Below are 26,645 nucleotides of genomic sequence, written 5' to 3' on the forward strand. Positions count from 1 at the left end.
TAGGTTGTTGACCTTGACTCTTTTCTTTAATCATCACACCTGGAAATTTTACCTTCCACGCAGAAACATTTGCATGTGAAGAAAAGAGGTCAAATAAGTGATAACTGTCTCAAGCCCAGAGGGCGACAGCCTGGCTAAGTGTCCTGCTGCTGACTGATGTCTCTGTCCGCGCTGGTTTGGTCACAGTGTCTTTTTGATCTTTATCCACCGAGACTTTGTTGACATTTTCTGGGATTCAAGAGGGAGATTTGATGCCGACTTTGTGCTCTAATTAGGCAAGTCTCAGCGATTTGTTCTCTGGCTGTGCCTCGACCTCTCTCTTAACAGTTTCTTATCCTGAGACCCAGAGGACGCTTTAGCAGAAATCCATCAGTCTTGCTTTGATTGTATGTTTCCTTATGAAAAATGCCCTCTGTGTTCACATAGTATTCTGTAAGTGAATATTCATTTATATTTTTGTTCAGAGTCAAACTGCTTTTTAAAACTATTTCAGATAAATGAAAAAAAGGGAAATAAGCTACCAGCTACCAACATGACCTATTTCTTGACAAACCTCTCTTAAATCATTATTGCTACACGCCAGAGTATATCTGGAGTATTATCAGGTTAAAACTGCACATCTACAAAGTTAGAATACACAACATCAGCTTTGGTGAGTTTAACTTGCGATGCATTTGTAAAATGATCAAGTGTTGGAGACTCGTATTTTCACCCACTTGAGTTCCTCAGACACCAGGCCTCAGCGTTTCCTTCACGTTCACTCATTCTGTGATGACTTAACCTCCACTGTTTCAGTGTCCACTCTCCCCTCCACTCATATTGACATATGGATCACCACCTTTCACACACACTAACACTCACACAATGCCGTACACAGCCTTGGAAGTCCTGCAGCCACACTGTGTGTTTAATCTTTTCCCTGGCGCCACTTCCTAGCTGAGAGCATTCCTGGCACCCAGAGGCCCAGAGGGGTCGAGTTGTGGGCCGAATGTGGCGTCACACTTCAGAGCTGGCACCTTGTTTCGGTACCAAAATAAGCATCCCTTTTTTTCCCTCCTTTTTGGCCCAAGAGGCATCGCTTACCCTCCATTCCTTGAGCGCAGGATACTTGCGAGGAGAATGACTGCTTTGAAGGATGGTCGGGTTCCTTTGAGAGGAGATTCTCCTCGCGCTCAGTTTCCCAGCGCCGTGTCTACCTCTGGAGCTCTGCCTGAGACCCCATCCAGGAATGTGAATTGGCAGAAGATGTAATGAAGGCGATGTGTGTCCTTATGCAAGCATTAACCTTTGAGAGACCCATCTCATTAAGAACAGTGTTTTCCTGGATACACTTGCTTTATAGTATCCATGTTTGTATGACTTGGAGAGATGAAAAGCAAACTGACTGAGGCAGATTGAATAGTGTTGTTTGTCTTTCCGTCAGCTTAAAAAATGTGCCCACAGAAAGTTAAATGTTAAGCTTTCAGAAAGTGCAACAACAAATCTGCTTTACCACATAAAAACCCATCTCTCATATGGTTTTGATAATTGAAATATAGTGATGCACCGAATGTTCGGTACCCGAAATTGTTCGGCCGAAAATAGCAAAAAAACACTTTCGGTGTTCGGTGGAATAAGTGGGGAAAAAACCGAACAATTAATAACGGCGTGTGATGACGCAATCAAACAGCGAACAGCGTGGAGTGAGGGGCGAGCAGCGTTAAATGCAGCAAACATGCCAGCATGTAAGATCATTACTTGGATGTGGGGAAAAAGCAGAGGACACGAGAAATGATCCAGGCTGAGTTGGATTTGGGAAAGCTGCTTGGTGATGGAGACACAGGATGCACAGCAGAGAAAAGGGCCCGTGCTGCCGATGCGGTGACGAACCCTCACTGTCTGACATGACTAGATCCTCCAAGAAAATAACCCAGATTTTTACAATTATTATACAAGGCTTCAAATTTAATTAACTGGATTTTAATGGTAGAAAATGAAAAAGGATTATGAGAAAAAATACAATAAGTACAGTAAGGCAAATTGTTACTGGCGGGTATTTCACTGCACATTTATTTGATTTATGCAATGGTGAAAATTAGCAAAATAAATGAAAAACTGCAAAGAACCATTGTTCGGTATTATTCGGTATTCGGCCAAGTGATTATCATTATTTTCGGTTTCGGTTTCGGCCACAAATTTTCATTTCGGTGCATCACTATTGAAATACTACTATAAACTTTCAGTATTAGTAAATTAAACTGTCAGCATGGCCATGTTCTCAAAAATGAAACCAAAGTAGCAACAATTGCCTAATGTTATATTGTTGTTATGACCTTCACTTTGTCCTCTGGCTTCAGCCCTCTCAAGTCGATGTGACAGGTTTAAAGTTGTAGAGGCAACATTTTACCAAAATATGTCACAAACTGGTCTAACTAGACACGTCTCTGCTCAGTCTCCAGCTCTGTGAGACAACGTGGTTTTGATCATCATCCGTTGGCTTCCATTATAAAGTTGGCTACATAAACATTTGTATGTTTCACCTCAACAACCCATTAAAATGTATAAAATGTGCAGCAGAAGTAAGGTCCCGAATCTTTACAAAAGGCCCAATTTAAAAGTTTGGTATGACTTTTGAAAGTGGGGAAGAAAAACCATTATATGTCACTCTTTAAAACTACCAGACTGAACTGAGACAAAAAGTAATTTAAAATCACAGGACAAAGGATGTCTCTACAGCTGCCTGCAGCACTTAGTTTATAAATTCCCTTTCACGTTGGTCAAAACCCAACTAAGACCTACAGACAGTCCAGTACAGGCAGCGTGCAGCCCTGCATCAAATTCCTCTGCAGTAGTTGTGTTTCTACTGGCTCTAATTCTGCAGGGCAGTGAAGTAAACATCACATCCTAGTGGAAATGTTAAATAAGGTGTGTTCTGTAAAGGCTGCAAGGGTAAGCATAGCCTCGAGGTAAATTTAAATACACGTTTTCACTGAACAAAAAGATTATGTGGAGATGTGAAACTTATGGAGCTCACTGCATCTACAATGGATCAGCTAAGGCATCATGCTGCAGCACTGACTCTTTAACCCCAGTCAAAAAAAGTAAACATTGCCCCTGAAACTTGCTAATCAGATAGTCAAATGCCATGACATCCTGTTGTAGCGGTTTATAGAGTTGTGTGAAGTAGGTGGCTACTTTTAAAAGGGAATGCAAAACATCATACATGTTTGAAAGGGACAACCATTTCATCCGTGTGGAAAACATTCAATGTCTGCGTGTTCGTCCTTCCCTCATCCAAATAAAATCATTCTCTTCCTGGTTTTGACTCTCAAAACAACCAGTTTAAAAATTCCTAGTTTGCTCGTGGAAACCATGACAGATTATTTTTAATTTTTTTCAATCTTCTCTTATTTTGTTGTGTAAACTACTAATTGTACCCCATGACTGTGGTGAACAGAGTAGTGTTGGGAATTCACCCCCGATCAAACATGAGGGAAACACAATTATGGGGGTGAGTTTTTCTTCGTGTGTTCTCACTGTTAACTCTCTCCACTCTTGTATGTTTGTTTCCTTGTGTACACAGGTGTATGTTGTGTGTGTGTGTGTGTGTGTGTGTGTGTGTGTGTGTGTGTTTACAGTAAAGTGTGAATTACAGGAGCGACCCTGCTTGTGTCTGCCCTTTGATTTATTTTTTTTCTTATCCCCCCACTTCCTCTGCTAAGGCCCTGTATTATTACTCTGCTGGAATCGCTTGACTGAAGGCTGAGGGATTAAAGCCGTGTCAAACATGCTTCTCTGTCTCACTTCCTCCAAGACCCTCCCCTCCTCTTTTTCTTCCCCCCTCTGCTGGCACTTTGTGTTTAAACTTGCCCAGTGCCAGAACAGGGATCTGGTAACTTTGGGCCGTGGTGTCTGTGTGAACTTCTGCTCACAGGTTCTGCTCTCTGGCCAGCGTCATGACGCCCCAAAACAAAGAATCACATTGATTATTTTGGAGGGACAGGCTGCAGCATGTTTCGTAGACACGTTTGATTTCATTTAATTTCATTTCATTTCATTTATTCCATTCATGGTATATATTCTCAATAATGTTGTACAAAATTTCATGAAGTACACATTTTCACCATGAAAGAAAAGGAGCAGGAAGAAGAAAACTTATGATACCTGCCCCTCTCCGTTAATACAGTTACGTTGACTTACTGAACACCAATCTATCTATCACATATTTATAACATGAAAACAAACAAAAAATACCACTCTATCTATTCTTTTTCTCTTTCCCCTTCTTCTTTTTTGTAGGCACTTATCTTCTCTTTTTTAAACATTTTCTTAAGTTGATACAAACTTGTGCAACCTCTCAGTTCCTTGCTTTGTCCATGCCATAATTTTACACCTGTAACAGAAATACACCTTTGTTTTATGTTTAGCCTTGCAAAAGTATGTTTGAAATCATGTTTAAGTCTGTTGTCTTCATCCTCCAATCTGAAACAAATTTTGCAACTGTTCTGGTAACGATCTATTTTTTGCTTTGAACATTATTTTTAAAGTTTGAAGTTCAACCATATCCGCCATTTTCAACAAACCTGCCGAAACAAACAATCTGATTTGGTTTAAGAAGACCTTAAGAGTGAGCATATGTGTAACTTTTGAAAAAGAAAACTGATTATGTGTTTCTTTTTGAAACATATTGATAGGAAGTTGACTGGAGAATGAAATTGGTGCACTCTATGCCCGCTCTGTGTCACTCCTTGTCACTGGGCAAACGATCCAGGTTAAGTTGTGTGCTTGTCTCAGACTTTCTCTGCCCCCCCATTGCGTGCTGTGATTTTAGTGCTTGTTAGCAGCATACTGCCCTTTGCTCCGTGCTGTCCGACAGAGGCCATTACTCTAATCTTCTTCATTGTTTTACTCATCGCTGAGCAGAGCAGTGACCACTCCTGTCAGAGACGTTCAGCTGATACTACCTAATGATAAGCAGGTTTATTTTATTTCAAATGTGGCTTCAGTGGAGAAACACACAAGAAGAAAGAGTTTTCATAAGCATGGGCTGCAGCACGTTTGCCATGAAAGGAATCATTTATGTTTTATTTGCCAACGGCTTTTCTAAGTTCATAATCAGATTTGGTGAATAAAGGCCTTACATGTTAGTTGATGTATTATACTTACTGTACAATGGCCGACTTGGAAACACTTGATGTCTGCATTCACAGCCAAAGTACTGAAGGTGAAAAGGACAAAACATATAGGCGTAAAGAAACGTATAGAACAAGGGATTTGCTGAGGTGGGAAATTAGACTTAAGGCTTTCAGTATGCAGCATGTATAATGAAGCAGCATCTTTGCTTCCGGACAAAAGAAGGCAGAGATGAGCCGTGAATACTGGCGTGAAATTGCTGATTAGAGAGTTGGACTGTAGTGAAAGAAGATGTGCACTTGTTCACTCATGGCACTCTGTTATCTGTTCTGGCATAAAACTCGAATAACATCCGTTTGAGCCAAGAAAACAAGAAAAGGGGTGTTATCATTGTAGTCTTTAAAGTGTCAGATGTCATTACTCTGTAAAAGCGTAGCTGCTCCGCGAATTTCATAGCAGCAGCTGTATAAATACTCCACCATGCGCCTGCATGTACCTGCATCTGTCTTGCTGTCACAGCTGCTCAATGTGTTGGAGATTTTGCTTTTGTAGGGATTAAATCTAAATGATAGATTTTTATAATAAAAGTAAAATTATTTTGTAGGATAATTCAAAGGAAATTTCTAAATATTATCTTATATCTAAGTGTTTATTTTACTCAGCAAATTATGCATCTAAATTATAGATCTTTACTTGAAGAATTCCCCACTCTAGCTAAAAAATTAAAGAGATGCAACCTTAGATAAACAAAACATGAAATATTACACAATGTTATTATTTGTTAAACACAACTAAGCCAAAATGCAAAAGCAGTGTGAACTAAAAATAAAAAAGTAACACACTTGCTGTTCCAGAGAAGTTAAGAAGCAGCCCGGCGCTGGTAATTAAATACACTAGATTAATTGATCATCAGCAAGTGTCAGCACTTTTGAAAAGCAAATTTGGCAGTTTGCTCATCTTGAGCGTCCAGACATTTATTAACATGATGCCAAGGAGGAAAGGCATCAGTTGTGATCTTTGAGAAACACCTGGTGCTCTCCTTCAACCAATGAGACTTTATAACACCATTTCCCAACGCCTAGGTGTATTATGCTACACTGAGATAGATTTTTCACCAGTGCACATTTTTCAAGACAAATCTTTCCCAGATTGGGTGTCCCACCAAAATCAGACTGTACTTATCAAAGAAGTTACAAAACACAACAACAAGCGATACACCTCAGAACCTACTCAGGATTTATGAAAAAAATTCGTATACGTTTTAAGTTTTCTAGTAAGAATGTCAGATGAAGCGTTCCAAACCAAAAAGAATGAGCCCTCTAACGTATCTCTCCGTTGCCTTGAACAGGCTGTGTGCTGCAAAATGTGCTGCAATTGTGACCGGAATTTCCCGTGCTGTCCTGTGGATGTGACGTCAAATGACGCCACATGCGCGTTCTCCCCGTTCTCCCGTGCCGGCTTCACTGTTGGCTGCAGTACCCCCGGCGGCCGTCGTGGTGAAGGGTGGCGCTAGAGAGTCTCATTTCTTAAAAGGAGCCTCATGCTCCTTTAAAGATACACACCTATTGTCTATTTGGCCCTGCATGTGCACATCATCAATTTACACAGCGTAGATTAAGCTGGCATGAAGTCAACACAAGAATACTACAAGCAGGTTTCAACTCGTACCAACATTCCTGCAGAGTTTGTAGGAAAACAATTCAGAGGGCTTCCAAAGAAAATGTAACTATCGGAGGAGAGGTTTAGTTTAGAAGTAAGAAAGTGCATTTTATTTAACACCACTCTTTTTTTTATGTGCATAATTCTAGAAAGAGGAAGGCCTAGCGAGACGTTCAACTTTAAATGAGCAAATTACAAATTTTGCAGTTCTCACAAAGCCTTCATGTAAACTAGTAATGTCACAAATCCAGCTGAGGAGGCTGCACTCGGCTTATGAAACCCGAGGATGGAGCACAGTTGCTGCAAAAACGCTACAAAACCAAACCACAGCAGCTCCACACTCTGTGGCTTTAAACCAGCTTTAAGTATGTTGTGGGATGGATGATGATTTAATTTTATTCTTGGGTCAAACTGGACGCCATCTGTCCCACCACTAAAGCTTGGCTAAAATCAGGTCATAAAGCAGGACATTGATCCAAAAGAATAGCTAATGCCCCAAAAGTGGTTTAACAAGTCATTGAACCATGGGGTGTACTTAGTTTTTCAGTGCAGTATGGCATAGTTTTGTTAAATGGATAATAATGAAGTAGGGTGGGAAAAAAACGACAGACTGTGGCCTCTTATAGCCTATTTTAATAACAGTTATTATCATCTCATTAGAGGGCACCTAAGGTGCAGATAATTTGTGTTATGTCCTAAATGCACAAACTTCCATTTGTGAGAAAGTGTACTTTTCCACTTTACTATATCCTGTCTACTGTTATTGCTATACGAGGGACTGCATTTGTGTGAATAGATGAATGAGAAACATTGTAAAACACTTTGTACCAGCGATATATGTTTAAAAGGTGCTATATACCGTACGTGAGGATCCTCACATACTGTATATGGCATGCAGATATGTCTGAGTAATATTAGTGTAACCTTGCCGTGACCGGTTGTTTTGTGCAGCTTTCACAATTTTTGCAAACACATCCATAGACAGCATTTGATTTTATAATACAGTCGAATGTTCAATAATGGGAATCAGATTGGTCATTCATTTATACATGCTGGTTGGGATGAGAAATGACCTTCACAAACACAGACACCTGCATGCAGTGTTTTTTTTGGACTCGGTTGGTTGAGATAATTTAGTTTTCAACTGTAAATATTAGCTTTTTTTCCTCTTGGATGTTAAAGTTTAGTTTCTGCTGCAGAGCACATTTCCCTGCCAAGATTGAGGTGAAAAACCAGACGAACTAAAACATTATTGATTTTATCTTTTGATTACATTGGGTGACATAAACAACTCTTGTTTATCCAGTCGATTCTTCATCTCCACCAAATATGTCCACAGTTTCCTTTACTCATGTTTCCATCTATTTTGTTGCCTGTATGTTTCAGATGGCGTTCACTCGGTGTCAGCTCAGTGCCTTCTGCAAGTCACCATCATCACAGACGAGATGCTCTCCAACAGCATCACGTTACGCCTGGCCAACACGTCTCAGGAGCACTTCCTGTCCCTGCTGCTCTCACAGTTCCTGGACGGTGTGGCCCAGGTCTTGTCTGCAGCCCGCCAAGACGTGGTCATCTTCAACATCCAGGACGATACAGACGTCAGCGCTCGCATCCTCAACGTCAGCTTATCTGTGGCGATGCCCGTGTTCGGGGAGGGACACCAGCGTCCGGGTGGGCTTGGGAGTGACCGGCCAGGGAGAGGGCTTGAAACCGGAGAGTTTTTCGGCTCTGAGGAACTCCAGGAGAGGCTGTATTTGAACCGCAGCCTCCTGGCCCAGATCTCCTCACAGGAGGTTCTCCCATTCGATGACAACATCTGCCTGCGTGAGCCGTGTGAGAACTACATGAAGTGTGTGTCCGTGCTGAAGTTCGACAGCCTGGCTCCGTTTGTTGCGTCCGATACCATCCTGTTCAGGCCCATCCACCCTATTGCCGGGCTGCGTTGCCGTTGTCCTACCGGCTTCACGGGAGACTACTGTGAGACCGAGATTGACCTCTGCTACTCTAAACCATGTGGAGCCCACGGTGTGTGTCGCAGCAGGGAGGGAGGCTTCACCTGCGAGTGCTTTGAGGACTATACAGGTAGGAGCTCTTATCTTGATATGTTGGTTTTTTTTTACTGCTGCTTTGATGCATCTTCTTTAACCCCCTGTATCACTGTTGCATGCGATTTTAAGAGCATAGTTGAGAAGTAGATGCAAAGTTATGGTTAAACCCTTTGCTAAACCCTTCCCCGACCCCCAGTCTGGCCCTCGGCAGGAGGGTCCCCCCTTATGAGCCTGGTCCTGCTCAAGGTTTCTTCCCTCCTAAAGGGGAGTTTTTCCTTGCCACTGTTTGGCTTAAGGTTTTTCTCCCACTAGGGGAGTTTTTACCTGCCATTGTTGCCGACGTTTTTGTGTAAAGCTGATTTATGGTGGACGGAAGGAAGGAAGGAAATAAATGAGCCAGAAAGAAAGAAAGAAAGAAGGAAGGAAGGCAGGAAGGAAGGAAGGAAGGAAGGAAGGAAGGAAGGAAGGAAGGAAGGAAGGAGGGAAGGAAGGAAGGAAGGAAGGAAGGAAGGAAGGAAGGAAGGAAGGAAGGAAGGAACGAACGAAGGAAGGAAGGAACGAAGGAAGGAAGGAACGAACGAAGGAAGGAAGGAACGAAGGAAGGAAGGAAGGAGAGAGCAGGAGGAAGGGAGAAAGGAAGGAAGGAAGGAAGGAAGGAAGGAAGGAAGGAAATGAGCCTGAAAGAAAGAAAGAAAGAAAGAAAGAAAGAAAGAAAGAAAGAAAGAAAGAAAGAAAGAAAGAAAGAAAGAAAGAAAGAAAGAAAGAAAGAAAGAAAGAAAGAAAGAAAGAAAGAAAGAAAGAAAGATAAATTCTCGTTGATGACGTTTTTGTATAACAAACATGGTGGATCTGAGAGCGAGATAGATTTATAGTTAAAAAGATGGAATTGAATTGGTATTTTTTTTATCGTCATTTTTATCTTTATCGGGATAAATGCCAGAAATTATCGTGATACATTTTTTAGTCCATACCGCCCATCCCTACTCGGGGGTCATGTTCTGGGTCTCTGGAAAGCGTCTAGAGACAACTTTTGTTGTATTAGACGCTATATAAATAAAATTGAATTGAATTGAATTGCTGCTCACCAGCTTTTGTGTCGGTTTATGTGAAGTAATGAAATGGTCCTTTAAATCGTTTTGGATATCATATATCTCATGAGGTTAAAGGAGACTGTCAGAGTCAGACTCTGCAGTTCTGTTTCAAATAAAATATGTCTTGTGTTTTGGTTCTGGTCCACCAGCAGGGGAAAGGGCTTATTTTCTGTCAGGCTTTTGAAATGCCACCTTAGAAATGTTAATTTCTTCTCCTTCATAAACGTCCCATGGGGGCTTTAATGTCTACGTACGTGTGTCCCGGTCGCCCCCCTCCTCGATTCGATTCGTTATTGAACCTGCCTCTTTATAGACGCAGCCTGTCCACTATACTGATGAGAAGCAGACAAAGGCTGAGTGATGAGATATTGATTTGACTTATCCCGACTGCTGTAAGCAGATGAATGACCCTGAAAATTATTGTTATACTAGAGATGTGAGCTTATAAACCGATTAATTTAGCTAGTTGTAGTCGCATTGGATTTATATTTGTACTTTCTTCTGGTTTACTCACCTGATCAAGGTCAAATCATATATTTTGACTCATTAAAAAGTCTTTAGGCATCATTTTTTTGATTTTTTTTCAGACACAATTAATCTCATTGTGCTGCTTATGGCTGTTAAAAACAACGTGAAAACTAAATTCACACTCATATCTACTACAAGAAGTGTAGTAAAGAGCAGTGAAGCAAGTTTGGTTTCCGTTGTGTGTATGTTTGAGGTTGGGGACTTTAAAAGGGTCTCTACTTTCAACAAAAACATCATGAGCAGCCTCTCTGTCCAGAGTAGAATCGCTGAGTGGAACAGGGGAAGGAAATTATTAATTATGGATGGCTACAGATGGAGCATGTGCTCCGGCTGTGAAATGCCCTGTGGTAAAAATACCTAAGATTTAAAAAAAAAAAAAAAGAAAAAAAAAAGAAAAGAAAATTCTTATCAAACAACGTTTTGAGGCTTAGGAGAAAGCAGCCTCCATTTTCAACCATAATGGCAAATAAATGCATTACTTTTGGCAGCAAAAATTGCAAGCCAGTTGCAGGAAGTGTTATTTATTCAGTGCTCCAAAAATTATACACATCTTCAAAGGGTTAAAGATGATCTGCTTATTGGGTCTTTGGTTAAAGGAAAAGGGGAAAAACAGAAAAAGGAAAAGAGAGCTAAAATATGCAAATGTATACAGTATGGATATTAGAGTAGTTATCATCATCTTTTAACTAAGAGGTTAAGTGGGTCAAATCCTGACTTTTAATGTGATGTAGAGATTCATCTTGTCTTTGAGCAAGATGAAACTTTTGTTGCGTGATTTATTTATCATTTAAAGGTCATTTTAAAGTCTGTCAGGAAGTATATCGTTTCACACACCAATACCTTCAAAGTGTTTTTCTTTTTCTTATGATTAATTAAAAATCATAATTTTAAAGTGTCCTGTTGTTGTGCATACAAACACTGAATGAGGGCTTGATAATTTATGTAATCTGTAATCATATTAAAAGGTCCCACGTTATGGTTCTTAACAAGTTAATATAAGTCACACATGTCCCGGGAATATGTCTTCACAAATACCACTCTAAATATCACACAGCCCCCATTTATACCGTGCTTATAATATCAGCTAGTTTCAGCTCTGCTCCAAACAAGCTCTTGTATTGTGTTTTTGCTTTAAATGTGCTTGAGCTGCAGCTGCGTGTAGCTCGTTCCAAAATACTTCTGCGGTGCAGATCCTGCAGTTTTCATGAACCCTGATGAAAAAAACATTTATGAATGTGACCGGTAGCCAAAATAGCAACCCTCAACTGCACAAATCAGCAGTAAAACAAGGTATGATATAAGGACATTAAGTGAGTAGGTAAGTATGTAAAACACTCACAAAGTGCTTTACATAACAACACAAAGTTAACAAGTTTAAACCATTAAACACAGGGAAAATTTAATCCATAGAAGCACAAAACCAAGACCATACCAAAAGTCAGAAAATCACTACAGCCCCTTCCTAAAAGCCTGCCTCTTTTATTAATGTCCACAGTAGCTGAGCCTCTCAGGTCCTGAGGAAAAGTAGTCCAAAGCCTGGGCGCAATAGCCTGTAAGGCTCTGTCACCTCTGGTTATACACCTGGATATAACCAGACTCTGGCTGGCAGACCTAAGATCTTCTGGGGACACGAGGGCAAAGGAGTTCAGACACATACTCTGGTGCCTGACCATGAAGAGCTCTTAAAATCTAGACTTTAAAGTGAATCCTAAAACTAACCAGAAGCCAGCGGAGCAAGGCCAAGACAGGAGTTATAAGGCAACTCCTCTCAGATTTAGTCAGCAGCCTGGCCGCAATATTCTGCACCAGCTGCAAACGGTTGATGGCTGCTTTACTGAGACACGAGAATAAGGACTGGCAGTAGTCGAGCCGAGATGACACAAATGCATGTACCTGTATAATCAATTCTAGCTCGGCCTGCGGCACAACGGTTCTGAGTTTGGCAAGAATCTTAAGATGGAAAAAAACAAGTGCGAGACAAAGAGAAAATATTGTCAAAACTCATAGCCTGATCAAAAACGATGCCCAGATTTCTCAGGGAGGAATGTACGTTACAAACCCAATGCAGTCCTTCACAACAGAAATACAGCTGTAGAAAAATTTTTGGACAGCCAGGCCTTAAAAAACAAACAATCTTCCAGTACGTTTAGACCATCAATTCTGTCGGAGTTAAAAGAATACTGTAGCTGAATGTCATCAGCGTACATGTGATAAGTGATGCCCCAGAACTGACTTATAATTTCACCAAGAGGCCACAAATAAAATAACATTAGGCACCACGTGTTGTTACAGAAAGCAGAGTGTTTTTACATAAAGGTATTGCGTTTAAAAAAAAACTGTTGCATTAATTCATGGCCATTTCCTATCTACGTGAGTGCAGGGGATGCTAAGTTAGATACTTGTCTTGCAAATCTTTTTAACATTGAGCAGTAGGAATATTGCTAACTTGTTGACCCAGTTTTTGGTTGTTTTATGAAAAGGCTAAACCAAAACTCTTTTTTTTTCATAGGCTGAATGGTTAAATGGATTTTTAAAAAGTAGGTGGATATAGATATAAAAGTTATTTTTTTCTGTACTGTTTACATAATGTGGATAGCTGGCAGGAATTCTCTGACTCCAGATCTGGGGCCTTTTCATGTGGAGTTGCTTGTTAAGGACGTTGCATAGCTTTGATGCCTTAACCCTTACCTTATGCCTAACCCACCTTATGCCCCAACTCTGACCTGATGCTGTAACCCTTATTTCGGAAATGTGGAACATAGATCTGTGGAAATATAAGGGCCTAATTTTGAATAAAATCTAATCTTAAAAATGTAGGAACATAGGAGTGACTTGTTTGTGTCCACATGGTCTAGTTTATCTGCTATGCAGCATAAATTGTCCATGCAGGTTAAGTGCCACATATTCTGATTGTTACAGCGCATATTAAATAGTTAAGCTTTAGTGGCAGTAAAGAAATAATCCTTTTGAAGCAGAAACATTTGTTCAGAATGCACATGCCTTGCAATTTTTTAGTGACTTGATCTTTTTGCAGAGCAGGAAAAAGACCTGATGAACCTAAATCTGATTTTCTCATCTGCAACAATGTGATTACTCAAACAGCTAGTGGAGTTTGCCTGTAAAAGGCTCGATTTAAAAAGCCCACCTTTGTCCTTGTGCTCTCACTGCTGACATTGTTTCCATGATGTCTCATTGAGCATAGATCTTTTTCATCTTTTTTTTTTTTTTTTTAAATACAGCTGTTTTATAAAGCCTCGAATAGTTGTGACGTTTGCATGTGGGTCCAGGTTAAGTGGCACTTACATATTCTTGCACATACTCTATGTGGGTGTTGGAGCTGGTCAGCAGGTGCTTTTAACATGAATCCGTGGCAGGGGAGCATTAATGTGTGAGTGAGTGCAGTGGGCGTATTTTTATCTACAGTTTGCAAAATTAATTTGTATCAGCTGGTGAGGATCAGACCTAGAAGCAGTGAGATCCAGTGCAGAGGTCTGAAAATACCCTGATGATTTAACATGTTGGATACTGTCAGACCACAGCTTTCAGACAGGTTTTCTTTTATGTGTTTTCCTGTGATCGACAGCACGCACAGTCCTTGTTCTATGTTTGTTGGGTTTCTGTCTTTATGCGAGACAGGCGTACGTGTGCGTGTGTGAAAGAAAGAGGCGTGCTATTTGCTCACTCCATGTGTGTTGGGTGGGTGTGTTTATGTGTGCAAGAAAGGTGGACAGAAAATCTGTGGACCATCTATGTGTTAATCGCATGTTTGTGTGTTTGTGTGCTGGGGAGCTGTCGGACCGTTGGCGTTGTCAGATGCTCGCTGTAAGGAAAATGCAAAGGGACAGAGTGAATGATTTGGATGGGCTGAGTCACTCTCTAGATGCTGAATAAAAATAAATTGCACACATTTCAGATAATGCATTCAGCAGGAGATGCGCTAGTCTTATTACAAACACTCTGATCGAAGGTGACTTCCACTCAGCCCTTCATGTATTGACGTGTGTGATGGGTACTCATCAGCTAACTGCTCACCTCCATCTTTCTCTCTGAGGGGGATCATGTTTTTTCTCTTCCTTTTGTGTTGAGGATGCCATGGTGTGGTTTTGATCTGCATGCACAGTTTGGAATGAAAAATAGAAAAATATTCACACTCCCGTTTTCAACCTCGCAGTGTCTGATGAACACCTGCCAAACACTAAAAGCCTCTACAAATTGCTGCTGAGAGATGGCATGAATAATGTTGCCAGGCGCATGTGCTGTTTTAAAATCAGAGTATTTGCATGCTGTTGTTTTATAGAGATACAACAACCAACTTTTTTTTCTCCTGGTATCATTTGGTGGACATCACAAAAATATAAAAGATATTTTCCTTATTTTATCGTTGACAAATATATGCTGTTACAGATGTGCCGCCTCATGTTAATTCTATGCACTTTGTATGTGAATTTATGCACAATTGGAGGCTTAACTCTCCAGGTATTGTTTATATAGATATCCTGTAATTATGAGGCTTATTTGTCCCATTTGGTTTTCTTTTTCTTTTTTCTTTTTGGATGTTGGCATATTTCCGTTTAAACTTCTTCAAGGATCAGTTTAGGATGGACTGAAAGAACAGCAACATGCCACAAATCAATTTTGCAGAAAAACACCATAGAAAAACTAGACTAATTTTCTTAATGTGTAGCAAGACATTGTCACTTATATTCTGTGATGTTATTTGCATCAATGATCTCAGATGCTTTAAGTTTGATTTTGAGGTTAGTTGGTGCCTAAATGAAATCTATCTTTGATCCAACAAGCTTGATGGTCATATCATTAATATTAGTATTTACATATAGCTATAAATGTATGAACTTAGACGATATAATCAAAGAGCAGCATGTTTCCTCATGTTGAAATAGAAGCAGGATCTCTGAGGTGTCTGTGCCTTTTGCTGCTTAATGATTCATGCTGGTGACAAACATGGCGTGTGCTGACCTGGGTGGACCGATAGATGTGTGCAAATAGAGCCGATGAGACGTGGTTAAATTATTGATCGACTCATTCTGAGGAATAGTGAGCGTGGGCCAGCCCCTGTCAAGGTGCTGCTCACCTGGCTGCTGCTGGCAGCACCTGTGGTGCAGGCGAACCCTCGGGGAGGCACGAAACACAGAGAGGCATTTGGAAGAGATCAGTGAAGAAAATCAATAAAAGTGTTCCGGTAAACATGTTTTTTTCCCACAGTGAGTCATATCTCAGAGCCAGTGTAACCTGAGGTACTTCTACTCCGTGTGCTCGTGCAGTGTTTGTCCCCCTTGACTGCTTAAAGAAACACAAGTGCTTCATAGCCTCCAGCGAGCTGTTGATTCGGTAAAAAGGCAGACGGCACCGTCACAGAAAGACTTTGTTTTACAGCTGGCCAGCTGTGACTGTTTGCTGTGAGGGAGCATCACGAAAAACATGGCAGCCCGTAGCTAGAGGCTGACAGGGGGGAGAAGATATAATTAGGGCCCGAGCACTTGCAGTGCGAAGGCCCTATTGTATTTGCAGGAATTTTTATTATTATTTTTCTTCTGACAAAGTGATGGCCTTTTTGGCCCCCTTAACATGCCCAAAAAGTCACCAAATTTTGCACCCAAGTCAGGCCTGGCGAAAAATTTGATATTTCATGGTTTGCATTAATGGGCGTGGCAAAATGGCTCAACAGCGCCCCCTTGAAAACTTTGTGCCTCAAGCCCCACGATACGGTTTGACGTACATGCACGAAAATCGGTACACACCTGTATCATGGGACAACTTAAAGAAAAGTCTCTTGCCGTCATGCCCGAAACCGAACAGGAAGTCCGCCATTTTGAATTAATCGTGTCATTTTGGCGAAATTTATGCCATTCCTTCGGCAGTTAATTCAGCCCGAACCGTAACGTGCACCCAGGTGTATTATACATCAAAATGTGCGTCTCCCTCCTGCGACCGCACGCATTACTTTTCTCTTTCAAAAGCGTTACCGTGGCGACGCTAGACGCCAAAAAGCGCGCCCACCCTTCATCTGATTGGTTCAGACAGAAAAAACTTTGCGCCTCAAGCCCCATAATACGGTTTGATGTACATGAACGAAAATTGGTACACTCCTGTATCATGTTGCAACTAAAAGAAAAGTCTCTTGGCGCCATGGCCGAAACCGAACAGGAAGTCGGCCATTTTGAACATTCTGAATTAATTGCGTAATTTTGGAGCAATATATGCCATTCCTTCGAGAGTTAATTCAGCCCGAACCGTAATGTGAACCCAGATGTGTTATACATCAAAATGTGCGTCTCCATCCTGCGACTACACGCATTACTTTTCTCTTTCAAAAGTGTTACCGTGGCGACGCTAGAAGCCAACAAGCGCACCCCCCCTTCATCTGATTGGTCCATATTTGATAGTTCCCCAAAAGGCACCAAATTTGGCATGCAAGCCAGGCCTGGCGATAAATTTGATATTTCATGGTTTGCATTAATGGGCGTGGCAAAATGGCTCAACAGCGCCCCCCGGAAAACTTTGTGCCTCAAGCCCCACAATACGGTTTGACGTACATGCACGAAAATCGCTACACACCTGTATCATGGCACAACTTAAAGAAAAGTCTCTTGGAGCCATGGCCGAAACCGAACAGGATGTCGGCCATTTTGAATAAATTGTGTCATTTTGGCGAAATTTATGCCATTCCTTCGGCAGTTAATTCAGCCCGAACCGTAACGTGCACCCAGGTGTGTTATACATCAAAATGTGCGTCTACATCCTGCGACTACACGCATTACTTTTCTCTTTCAAAAGTGTTACCGTGGCGACGCTAGACGCCAAAAGGCGCGCCCCCCCTTCATGTGATTGGTCCATATTTGATAGTTCTCCAAAAGTCACCAAATTTTGCATGCAAGCCAGACTTGGCAATAAATTTGATATTTCATGGTTTGCATTAATGGGCGTGGCCTAACGGCTCAACAGCGCCCCCTAGAATACTTTTATCTGCCATAACTTTTGAATGGTTTGACATAGGAAGTTGTGGGTGGTGTCATGGGACTCTGTAATGAGTCCTTAAGCTTCGTTGGCCTTAATTAGCCCCGCCCCTTCTTCTGATTGGTTGTCCCGATTTTCTGCTATAACATTGGAATGGTTTGACATAGAGAGTCCTGGGTGGTGTCATCAGATTCTTTATGGAGTCCTTGACCTTCATTGGCCATAATTAGCCCCGCCCCTTCTTCTGATTGGTTGTCCCTTTTTTCTGCTATAACTTTTTAATGGTTTGACATAGGAAGTCGTGGGTGGTATCATGGGACTCTGTAAAGAGTTCTTAAGCTTCGTTGGCCTTAATTAGCCCCGCCCCTTCTTCTGATTGGTTGTCCCGATTTTCTGCTATAACATTTTAATTGTTTGACATAGGAAGTCGTGGGTGGTGTCATCAGATTCTGTATGGAGTCCTTGACCTTCATTGGCCTGAATTAGCCCCGCCCCTTCTTCTGATTGGTTGTCCCTTTTTTCTGCTATAACTTTTGAATGGTTTGACATAGGAAGTTGTGGGTGGTGTCATTTCTGATATGCTTAAGGGGGGCGGTGGCCGTGAGTGCGAGGGCCCGTTCATCGCTGCTTGCAGCTTTAATTAATTATTGTTTCCTGTGGACATTTCACCGCAGGGGAAACTTAAGACTGTCATTTTAAAGACAGTTTAGGAGTATCATTGCTGAATACATCTACTGATGTTGCATAATTAAGTTCAGTGTTAAATTAATTCATTTTTCTCTCTACAGTATCTTTATTTCAGAGGCAGTTGTTGTAGCGTTTACTCCACTATTGTCTTAACTGTTTTAAGTTCCCGTTTAGATGTGTGCTTGACTACACATTATAGATGTCCGGTGCCAGTTTTGCTTTTCCAATGCTGATTTTCTTATATTAACCTCGTATGATTACCATTATTAGTGTCATAGTTGCATGACCTTGATCAGGTTAAACTCTTTGTGAGGCATGAATAAACACATGCAAACAATGATTACCGTGTAATTATATTACCTAGTATGATAGTCAGGTTAAAATAAAGAAGGTCTATTAAATACAGACCAAAGATAAAGTACCACAAGCATATAAAATGGAAAGCCATTTATAATTGGATATTTAAGTTCATCCAAGGGTCAAATATCCGCTGTAAAGATGATTTTGTGTGCTTCTTCTGGCTTAAATCAAATATGTTCAGACAGTCTCTTAGCGCTTGGAGAGAGCAGCTTCAAAGATGTATTTCTGACCTAGGAAAATGTGCCACGGCTCCAGATGTTCATTTTAAACAGTGAAACAACAACATTTTAAAAGTCTTAACAAGGGCTGGTCATCCAGAACAACGACTCCTCTAGTTTTGTCTCTTCCTGCTGTGGTTCTCTGGCTTTCTTTAAACCACAGACCTTCCTGCTGCAGTACTTCCTTCTTGCCCCATGGCTCAGTAAACTTGTGCTTTTTCGCATGATGGCCCCTTAAATGCTTATTAAGGTTGCTTGTTTTATTTTTAGCAACATTCATGCCACCTCTGGAAACTGCAATCTTGCATAGAGAGCAGGTCTCAGTTCTCCTGGTGAGATTTTACGGCCTAAGATAACGCCAAACTGCCAACACATCGGCATTGCTCGATAGCTAGCATCGTGCCTCTGCTTCTCCTTCTGCCATCTCAAAACAGCAGGTTGCAAAACACCAAGATACAAACTTGATACAATTCTGATACAAACCACATATCAAAGCACAAGTATAAAGCTGTAATTTGTGGGTACGAATTCAATAGCAAACAACAAGCGAGTTATCAATCAGCAAGGAAGAATTCCTTTAAGTGTTGTGTGGTGGGGTGTTTAGACTTGCAGATGTTTGACAGCAGAACCTGTTTGAATTCAGATGCATTTAGGTTTTTTCCTTTCTTGAGCCTTTAATCATTGTTTGCATAAGTATTGCAAAAATTTGAAGGGGCCAAACCTCCAGAGGGGAAACCATTTGTTTATAGAAGTATTAGTTGAGTGAACGGCCATTCTTATCCATTTGCCGTAAATCCTGGCAGGAGTCTTTCTGTGTGGAGTTTGCATGTTATCCTTGTGCTTGTACTTGATTTCAGGTTGATTCGTGCTCCAAAATTCCCTATATCAGTGATTGTGACTCCAGCAGACCCCTGAACAATCTTGTACAAATAATAGGTGAATAGATGGTAGTTGTAAAGTAGAAGTAAAAGTGGGTTTTGGAAAGCAGAGTTCATGAAAGAAACTGTCATGAAAGTCTGCTTTATTGGGCTTGTTGGCTTGTTGTTGAGTAGAAACACGTCTGACACAAGATTAATGAAACAAACCCTCATGTCCTGCATTCTTCTTCAAAAACCGGGATTTCTAAAACCAATATTTATGGACTGAATGGACATTCCCCCACAACAGCGTTAAAACAAAAGGAGCTTTCTTTCAGCGGACTGTGAATGGAATGATTAATAGTCAGAGAGTAAATAAAGCCCTGTGTATCAGTGCTGTTTGATGAAGATGTGGGCCCCGTGTGTTTCTGTCTGTGTGTGTGGAGCAGTGTTACAGTAAAGCTGCGGAAGTCTTCCACCCTGCTGGCTGAGTGGCTTTGACACAAATTCCCACTCACGCATGGGAGAGCGAGCGCTCTCGCCTCAGCAACCGCTACATCCTCCCATCCCAGCCATGCAGATGACCAGCACATGCGGGACGGGCTGAAGTGGCAAGGAGGAGAAGGAGACGGATGAAGGCTCATTCACAGGGTCACAATATACTGTCTGTCGTGCTCCCGCACTTCTGAGCGATCGCTCTTCTATTCTCACTTTAGTGGCCTGAAGAGACTCGCCGTCTTCTGCCTCACTCAGCCCCTCGCAGTTCAAATCTGGTGCTGCAGCAAATAACAGATTAATCGCTGATTTGTCAGTGAATTCATTCATTTTATTATTCTTCACCAGGATGCCTGCAATACAGACGTTTCAGCTCTGATTTTTTTTAATTTGCTTTGAATAAAAATAAGATAACAGGTAATAATTTGGCCTATTTATCTTTTTTTTTTTTAATTTCATAGCGCCTTGTATCGTAACGAATGAGGCCTCTTGGTGTGAGTTTGCTGTAAAAAAAAAAAAATAAGAGTAATTTTCATGAGCTGCAACAGTCTGCAGAAACACAGCAGTCATTTTTTCTTCAGACTCTTGAAAGCGCAAACATTTCTAGCTTGCTGCGTTTGAGGCATCGTGTTGTTCCACTGAATGTGAACTGAGCGCCGACTGCAGCCTGGTTCCCAGAGGGAGGGAGTCGTGCTGGGCGTGACACAGAGAGTTTCAAACTGCAGACACTGTGGAAGCGGTGTAAAGTCAGATATGAACTGATTCACCTTGTCGATGATTTCATGATTTATTCACATGCAGTCGTGCACACTTATAGCATTTTCCTGCCTGTGAAACACAGGAGACAGTGTTAAACCTCTATAGTAGCATATATAGGCAGGCTGCACTGACAGGAAAAAAAATGCATGTACATGTGGGTTCCCAGATGGTTTGACCGAGTTGATGCTGCTTGTCATGAACAATATTAATCTTCATTTCTTTTCTCCATCCTCAGGAGAGCGCTGCGAGCTGTCATCCCGCTCCGGCCGCTGTGCTCCAGGAGTCTGCAAGAATGGGGGCTCCTGCGTGAACTTGCTGGTCGGTGGGTTCAAGTGCGAGTGTACGCCGGGCGGCTACGAGACGCCCTACTGTGAGATGACCACGAGAAACTTCCCCCCACATTCCTTCCTGACCTTCAAGGGTCTCCGGCAGCGTTTTCACTTCACCCTTTCACTCACGTAGGTGCCTCCTCCTCCCTGTAACATGATTCACTCTCATCCACCCCCACAGCCCACCTGACCCCGTATGTTCTCACCTACACTTTTCTGTGCTCACATTTATGTAAGCATAATGGTGTTTAAAGGCAGTAATGGGATCACTGAGCAACAGCCGTCCTCTGTAGAGCCACTTCAGAGTCAGAGGGAAGCACTCGTGCTGTGAATGCAGCATCAGTGTACAGAATACTATATGACTGACTTTGTACTCTATAACGAGGTGTAGCTTGTGAATTTAACATTGGAGCATAAGCTGAAGGAGCTTTGTTTTTGGTAAGGAGGTTGGCTGTGCGTGTTGCAATCTCAAGCAACATAAGGAACAAGGTACTGGAGAAGCTGAAATAACGCCAAGGGTTAATTAAGAGAGGAAGCAGAAAAAATGTGGAAAGGGCAGGAAATGCGGTGGCAGTGGTAACTGGAGCAGTCGCGGCTGTGACCCACAAACAGAGAGTAGCTCCAGCAGATTTGTGGGACAACATTGGAGATCTCTGTCCAGAAGAGCGCGGTCCAGGGAACATCTAAGATGCTACGCAGAGCCCTGAGGCTCCCAGGCCTCTGGAACGAGGACTCCTAGAAGCTCAGGTCTTCTGTCAGAGGGTTCAAGTAATACATACCGTATTTTCTGGACTATAAGCCGCTACTTTTTTCATAGGTTTTCAACCATGCAGCTTATACAAAGGTTTCTATTCTGTGGATTTTTCTTCCACCGCTAGGGGAGTGCTAACCGGAATTAGAATAAAAACTAAGACAAAATAAATGCAAAGAAGAATACGCTACTTCTTCTTTAGCAGATAGAATAATAGATAAATAAATACCGGTTATTTTCTCTTGGTTCTGTCCCGTTTTAATCAGCAAAGTTGCTGCCGTGTTAAAAGACACTGTTAGGAAAGGATCTATTTAGGTACAAACATGTACATCATTTACAGTTCAAAATCCTTCTGTACATGTAGTAAATATCTAATCTAACAACATAAATATCTGCGGCTTGCATAGCTTTTTTTTTTAAATAGAGCGGATGCGGCTTATATACGGGTGCAGCTTATAGTCCAGAAAATACGGTATTTCATATACTAGCTAGTTAAAAGAAACATTTAAAGCAACACATTAACATCTTGAATCCTGTGTTTGATCTCCTGAGGCCTGATACCCAAATATTTTGCTTAAAACTAATATGCCGAAACCGTTCCATTGATCCGTGTCCATCCTCGTCAGGATCACCGGATCCCAGTCATCAGGAGAGGAGTGAGGTCCAGGTTCCCAAACCATCCCACTATTATTATAATAGCTGGAAAAAATGTGAATGTTTTGCCTTCAGGCTTAAAAGCAACAAATAGAGTGTGTGTTCATGAAGAATTCATCGCTCCAGCTTTTCTTTCTTTAAATGTTATTGTGGTGTCATCAAACGCAATAATTTCACATCTATGTCACGTCATTGTGGGGCTGCTCTGACTTTCCTGAGTGTTCTTGATTTCCCTCCAAGCTTCAGAGCTAGGATTTAAGCTGAGACAGAAATGACAGTCGGAGAACTGCAGGTGTAAATGTGCGTGGTCGGCCGTTTGGAGGCGAGGGAGATGTTGTGAGAAAGGAGCCGTGGAGGTGTAAATACTGAACACGTGTAGCAGAGCAGGAAATCCCGTCTCGATGATGAAATGAAGTCATGTATAAAAGCCATCCATTCTGTTTGATATCTGTCTCACCGAGCAAAAACACGTATCACCTCTCAAAGGATCACAGGGAGTGGGACTGAACAGTTTCCCTAATTTATTTTACTCTGGGCAGGTTTGGCAGCGGTTTACACTCACAATTGCTGCCGGTGTATATATGATACCCCCCCTTTGCAAGCTTTATATACTCTGCCCTTCTTTAAGCAAGGCTCAGATAACAGTCTTTTTCAGCGAGGAACTGCTCAGACCAGTTTTAAAAGAAGCTTACGTTTCACTGGCAGGTCGGAGAAGATGCGATGTAGCCGCTATGTGAAAGGTACAACCGCTTTAGGCAGCTGAGGTCTAGTGGCTGTCACCTGAGCCCCATAGTGTTTCCATCAAAAACAACATCTATAATGACAAACAGCTCAGGATGTATATCTTGTTCCCCTTGAGTGATGACTTATTTTAGAAATCTTCAGTTGACAATGAGATCTCACCAGAGGTACAGAGGAATGGGGCGGCATAGAAAACTAGATTTTTATTGGACCTTTTTTTATGCTGATGTTTGAGATATTAAGTGGATTTAACTTGTAAGTACATGCTGGAGAAGAATATACAGTCATGTTAGATTGCTAATGTAAAGTTTATGAAACCTTTGCTCATTTGACTTTGCCATAAAACAACATCAGTGTTGTGCAACTCATAGGTAGCTTGGCTGTCCAGTTATCAAGGCTAATGATAATTCTATTAAAGAATTATTAATAATTAATAAAGTTGACTATTTATCAAATTGTATTATCAAAAATGATAATTCTCGTAGGGGCACCACCGCCGGGGCCTTACTTCCGGTGGGATTCGATAACTAACAGCAGAAAATCAGTCTCATTATGATTTGAATTATCCTGCAGAACAGCAAATCTTACAGAATAACAGTGAAGGCGTGATATCCGAACACTAGGCTCTGCTTAAACAAATCAATTTGTGACCAAATCTTGCATGAAATAACACAACCACTCATAAAGAAATCAATCAGAATTTATTTACATACGGGTGTCAAAAGATGATAAACGCAACACCCAAATAAACCTGATGGCAGAAATGGCTTGAGTATCATAAAACAATTAATTAACTAGAAAAACAACAATCAATAAAATGAAACATAAACGTTAAATGCATGGAATGAAAAAAAAGAAGAAATCAAGCAATAATAACGAAGATACAGAACATCTACAGTTCAACGGGGCTCCTGTGGTCTTTTAAAGATGGACGCGCCCTCTGGGCCACGTGCAATCGGACCGGATGGCGAACGCAGCATTTAAAACGTGCCTACGGCAGAAAACAACGACTACCAAATAATCAAACATGAATGACTAGCAGAAAGTAGTGACTACAAATTAATGAAAACCGTTCTGATAATGATGCTGATGTAATCTCAGCTCTGAACACAGATTTAGCTCTGTAACACTCTTAAGTTACTGATAACCCAGGTCTCACAATCTCACACACAGTTCTGAACACTCTTAAATCCTACTGATCACTGCTACGCGGGCTCACGTCTCCTCTGGGATCCGGAATCGGGACCCTGCGGGTTTGTTGACTGGGTTCGCGGTCCTGCTGGGGTTTCGCAGTCAGGCTATCGCGTCCCGTCCCTTCCCCTGAAACGGATTAGACAGCGGCGGGGCCGCCTCGTGCCGGGCCGTGGTTCCGGACCAAAACGGAGGCTCACACGCATTCCTAGGCGCGGCGGGGGGACCGGTCCCTCCTTGCCGTGCTTCCCTCTCTGCGCCGGTCGCCGACGCGCGGCCGTCCGGGCCCCGGGAGAGCTCACGCCGGGCGAGACGCCGGCCGTCCGTCCCCGATCCCTGCGCCGGTTCGCAGACAGGGGCTCGGAGCGGGGAGGGGGGGGTTCAGTCAGAGAACTCAATCGCAGCTGTGTCCCGATCTGGTTGCCGGGAGCGCGTGGGCGTCGGAAGCTTGGATCTGTGAACTTAAAGAGGAACAGAGTTTAGTGAGAAATCGGAGCCTCCCGGGGGACCGCGGCTTCAACGGCCGGACCCCGCAGGGCCCGGTCCGGTGCGGGCCTCCTGCCTCCCCCCAGCCCGGGGGAAGAGAGAGGAGATGGGATGCTTTGGCCTGCGCCGATGAGATGAAGTTGAGAAGAGAAGTTGAGAAGAGAGCTGATGGGGGCGGCTCCGTGCACCGCGGCTTCAACGGGCTGCATGTCCACCGGAGCGGCCCGATGGGGCCTTAGACCTCCCCCCAGCCGGGGGGAGAAAGGGAGATGGGATCTTGGCCCAGAGCCAAACGATCCAGCTCGGATGAGAGGGTGATCGGAAGAGGGCAAAAAAGGAGCAGCGGCAGGGGTTTTGATCCTACGCGCGCTGCAGTGACGTCATCGGTGCCTCATTGCGATTGGATGCGCGCGCTTTCAGGCGCCGCCCCATCCCGCAAGGCATGCTGGGATTGTGGTTCATGGCACGGTCGCCATTTTATGAGGCACATTAAAGCCAGTTCCAGGCTGGGGGGGTTGCTGGTAGGTTTTGTGTCTGTCCAAAGAGGCCTGGTTTTAGGGCTCCGCTGCTTCCCGACCCCTGCTTAGGTGTCATAAAACCCCAAGGAAGTCTGTTTTCCCTGGCAGAAACCCTGCTGGGTCCTTGTTTTGATCTCCGGCCATGCAGTGGGGTCGTAAACGGACTATCTCGACCCAGGCCGAGATAACCAGGAGTTAGCAGCAGGGGGTCGCAGGACTTCAGGAAGAAGGGGCAAAGTCTGGTTTTACAGGTCCTCAAAATCACAAAATATTCATACATTTATAAGTCCAGATTTCACATGGGCGACGCACAACATCAGCGTCTGATTTTTGTGGGTTGAATTTTTTTTTTCGTGACTCTCCCTACCGTTTTTGAACACCTAATTAAATGTATATAAAAATCGGACCCTTCATATAGTACTACATTAAATCACATTTGTCAACTTATTGATGAAAAGGAAATATTGAATCTATTATCATATAATTAAAAGGGTCTGACCATTTTCTGAAAGGAGTTCAAAATAAATCTGCAGATTATCTTTTGCAAAATGAGAAACTGCTGTCAGCTTCTCAAGTATGAGGGTTTGCTGCTTTTGTTCATTACAAATGTAATATATTTGAATTAAGAATAATACCAACAATAACCTTAGACGTTCTTCCGTTGCTTGATTCTGACATTTGTACAGTTCAAACAGTCAGTTGAGAAAATATATATTGTGTATAATAATTTAAAAGTTGTCACTTGTAACCCTAATTTGGTCATAAACCTACCAACTGGCTCTGTTGTATTGTAGTTACTCGATGCTTTACTTTTTTCAGTCAGAATTAAGAAAATGTAGCCTTTTCTTTACACACATAAAATAAACAGATTTAGCAGTTCATTGAATCATTTCATCTGACATCCAGTAAACTTATATCATGTCATCATTTCTCACTTACAAAAGATTGTTCTCGTTCCACCCGACTGCACGCGTCCTCGGCGTGTTAGGATAGCGTGACACGGTTCCCCACATAAGGCCAGACTGGTTGTTATTTTAACTGATGGGTGCCTAATGTGACATGCAGTGATGCCAGTAAAGTCACTGTTTAGTTCCGACTGATTACCCTCATGGTTCAGAGGGCTCGGGGGGGTCCATTTAGGAGCATCCCCTTAAATCGATATGTGCGGAGGACTAGAGGGATGCAG

The 26,645-nt window shown here is 42.3% G+C and overlaps 1 protein-coding gene across 4 annotated transcripts in view; it reads left to right on the forward strand.

Annotated features, from left to right (window-relative positions):
- celsr2 (cadherin, EGF LAG seven-pass G-type receptor 2) overlaps positions 1-26,645 on the forward strand; it is an 84,893-nt gene that overhangs the window by 21,390 nt on the left and 36,858 nt on the right. For all 4 annotated transcript variants that reach the window (XM_061727066.1, XM_061727069.1, XM_061727067.1 and 1 more), the window contains exons 2-3: positions 8,158-8,853; positions 21,025-21,247. In XM_061727066.1, coding sequence (XP_061583050.1) covers positions 8,158-8,853; positions 21,025-21,247 — 919 coding nt within the window. The remainder of the gene's footprint in view (positions 1-8,157; positions 8,854-21,024; positions 21,248-26,645) is intronic.

This window comes from Cololabis saira, chromosome 8, assembly GCF_033807715.1.
Source record: "Cololabis saira isolate AMF1-May2022 chromosome 8, fColSai1.1, whole genome shotgun sequence".
Taxonomy (NCBI): domain Eukaryota; kingdom Metazoa; phylum Chordata; class Actinopteri; order Beloniformes; family Belonidae; genus Cololabis; species Cololabis saira.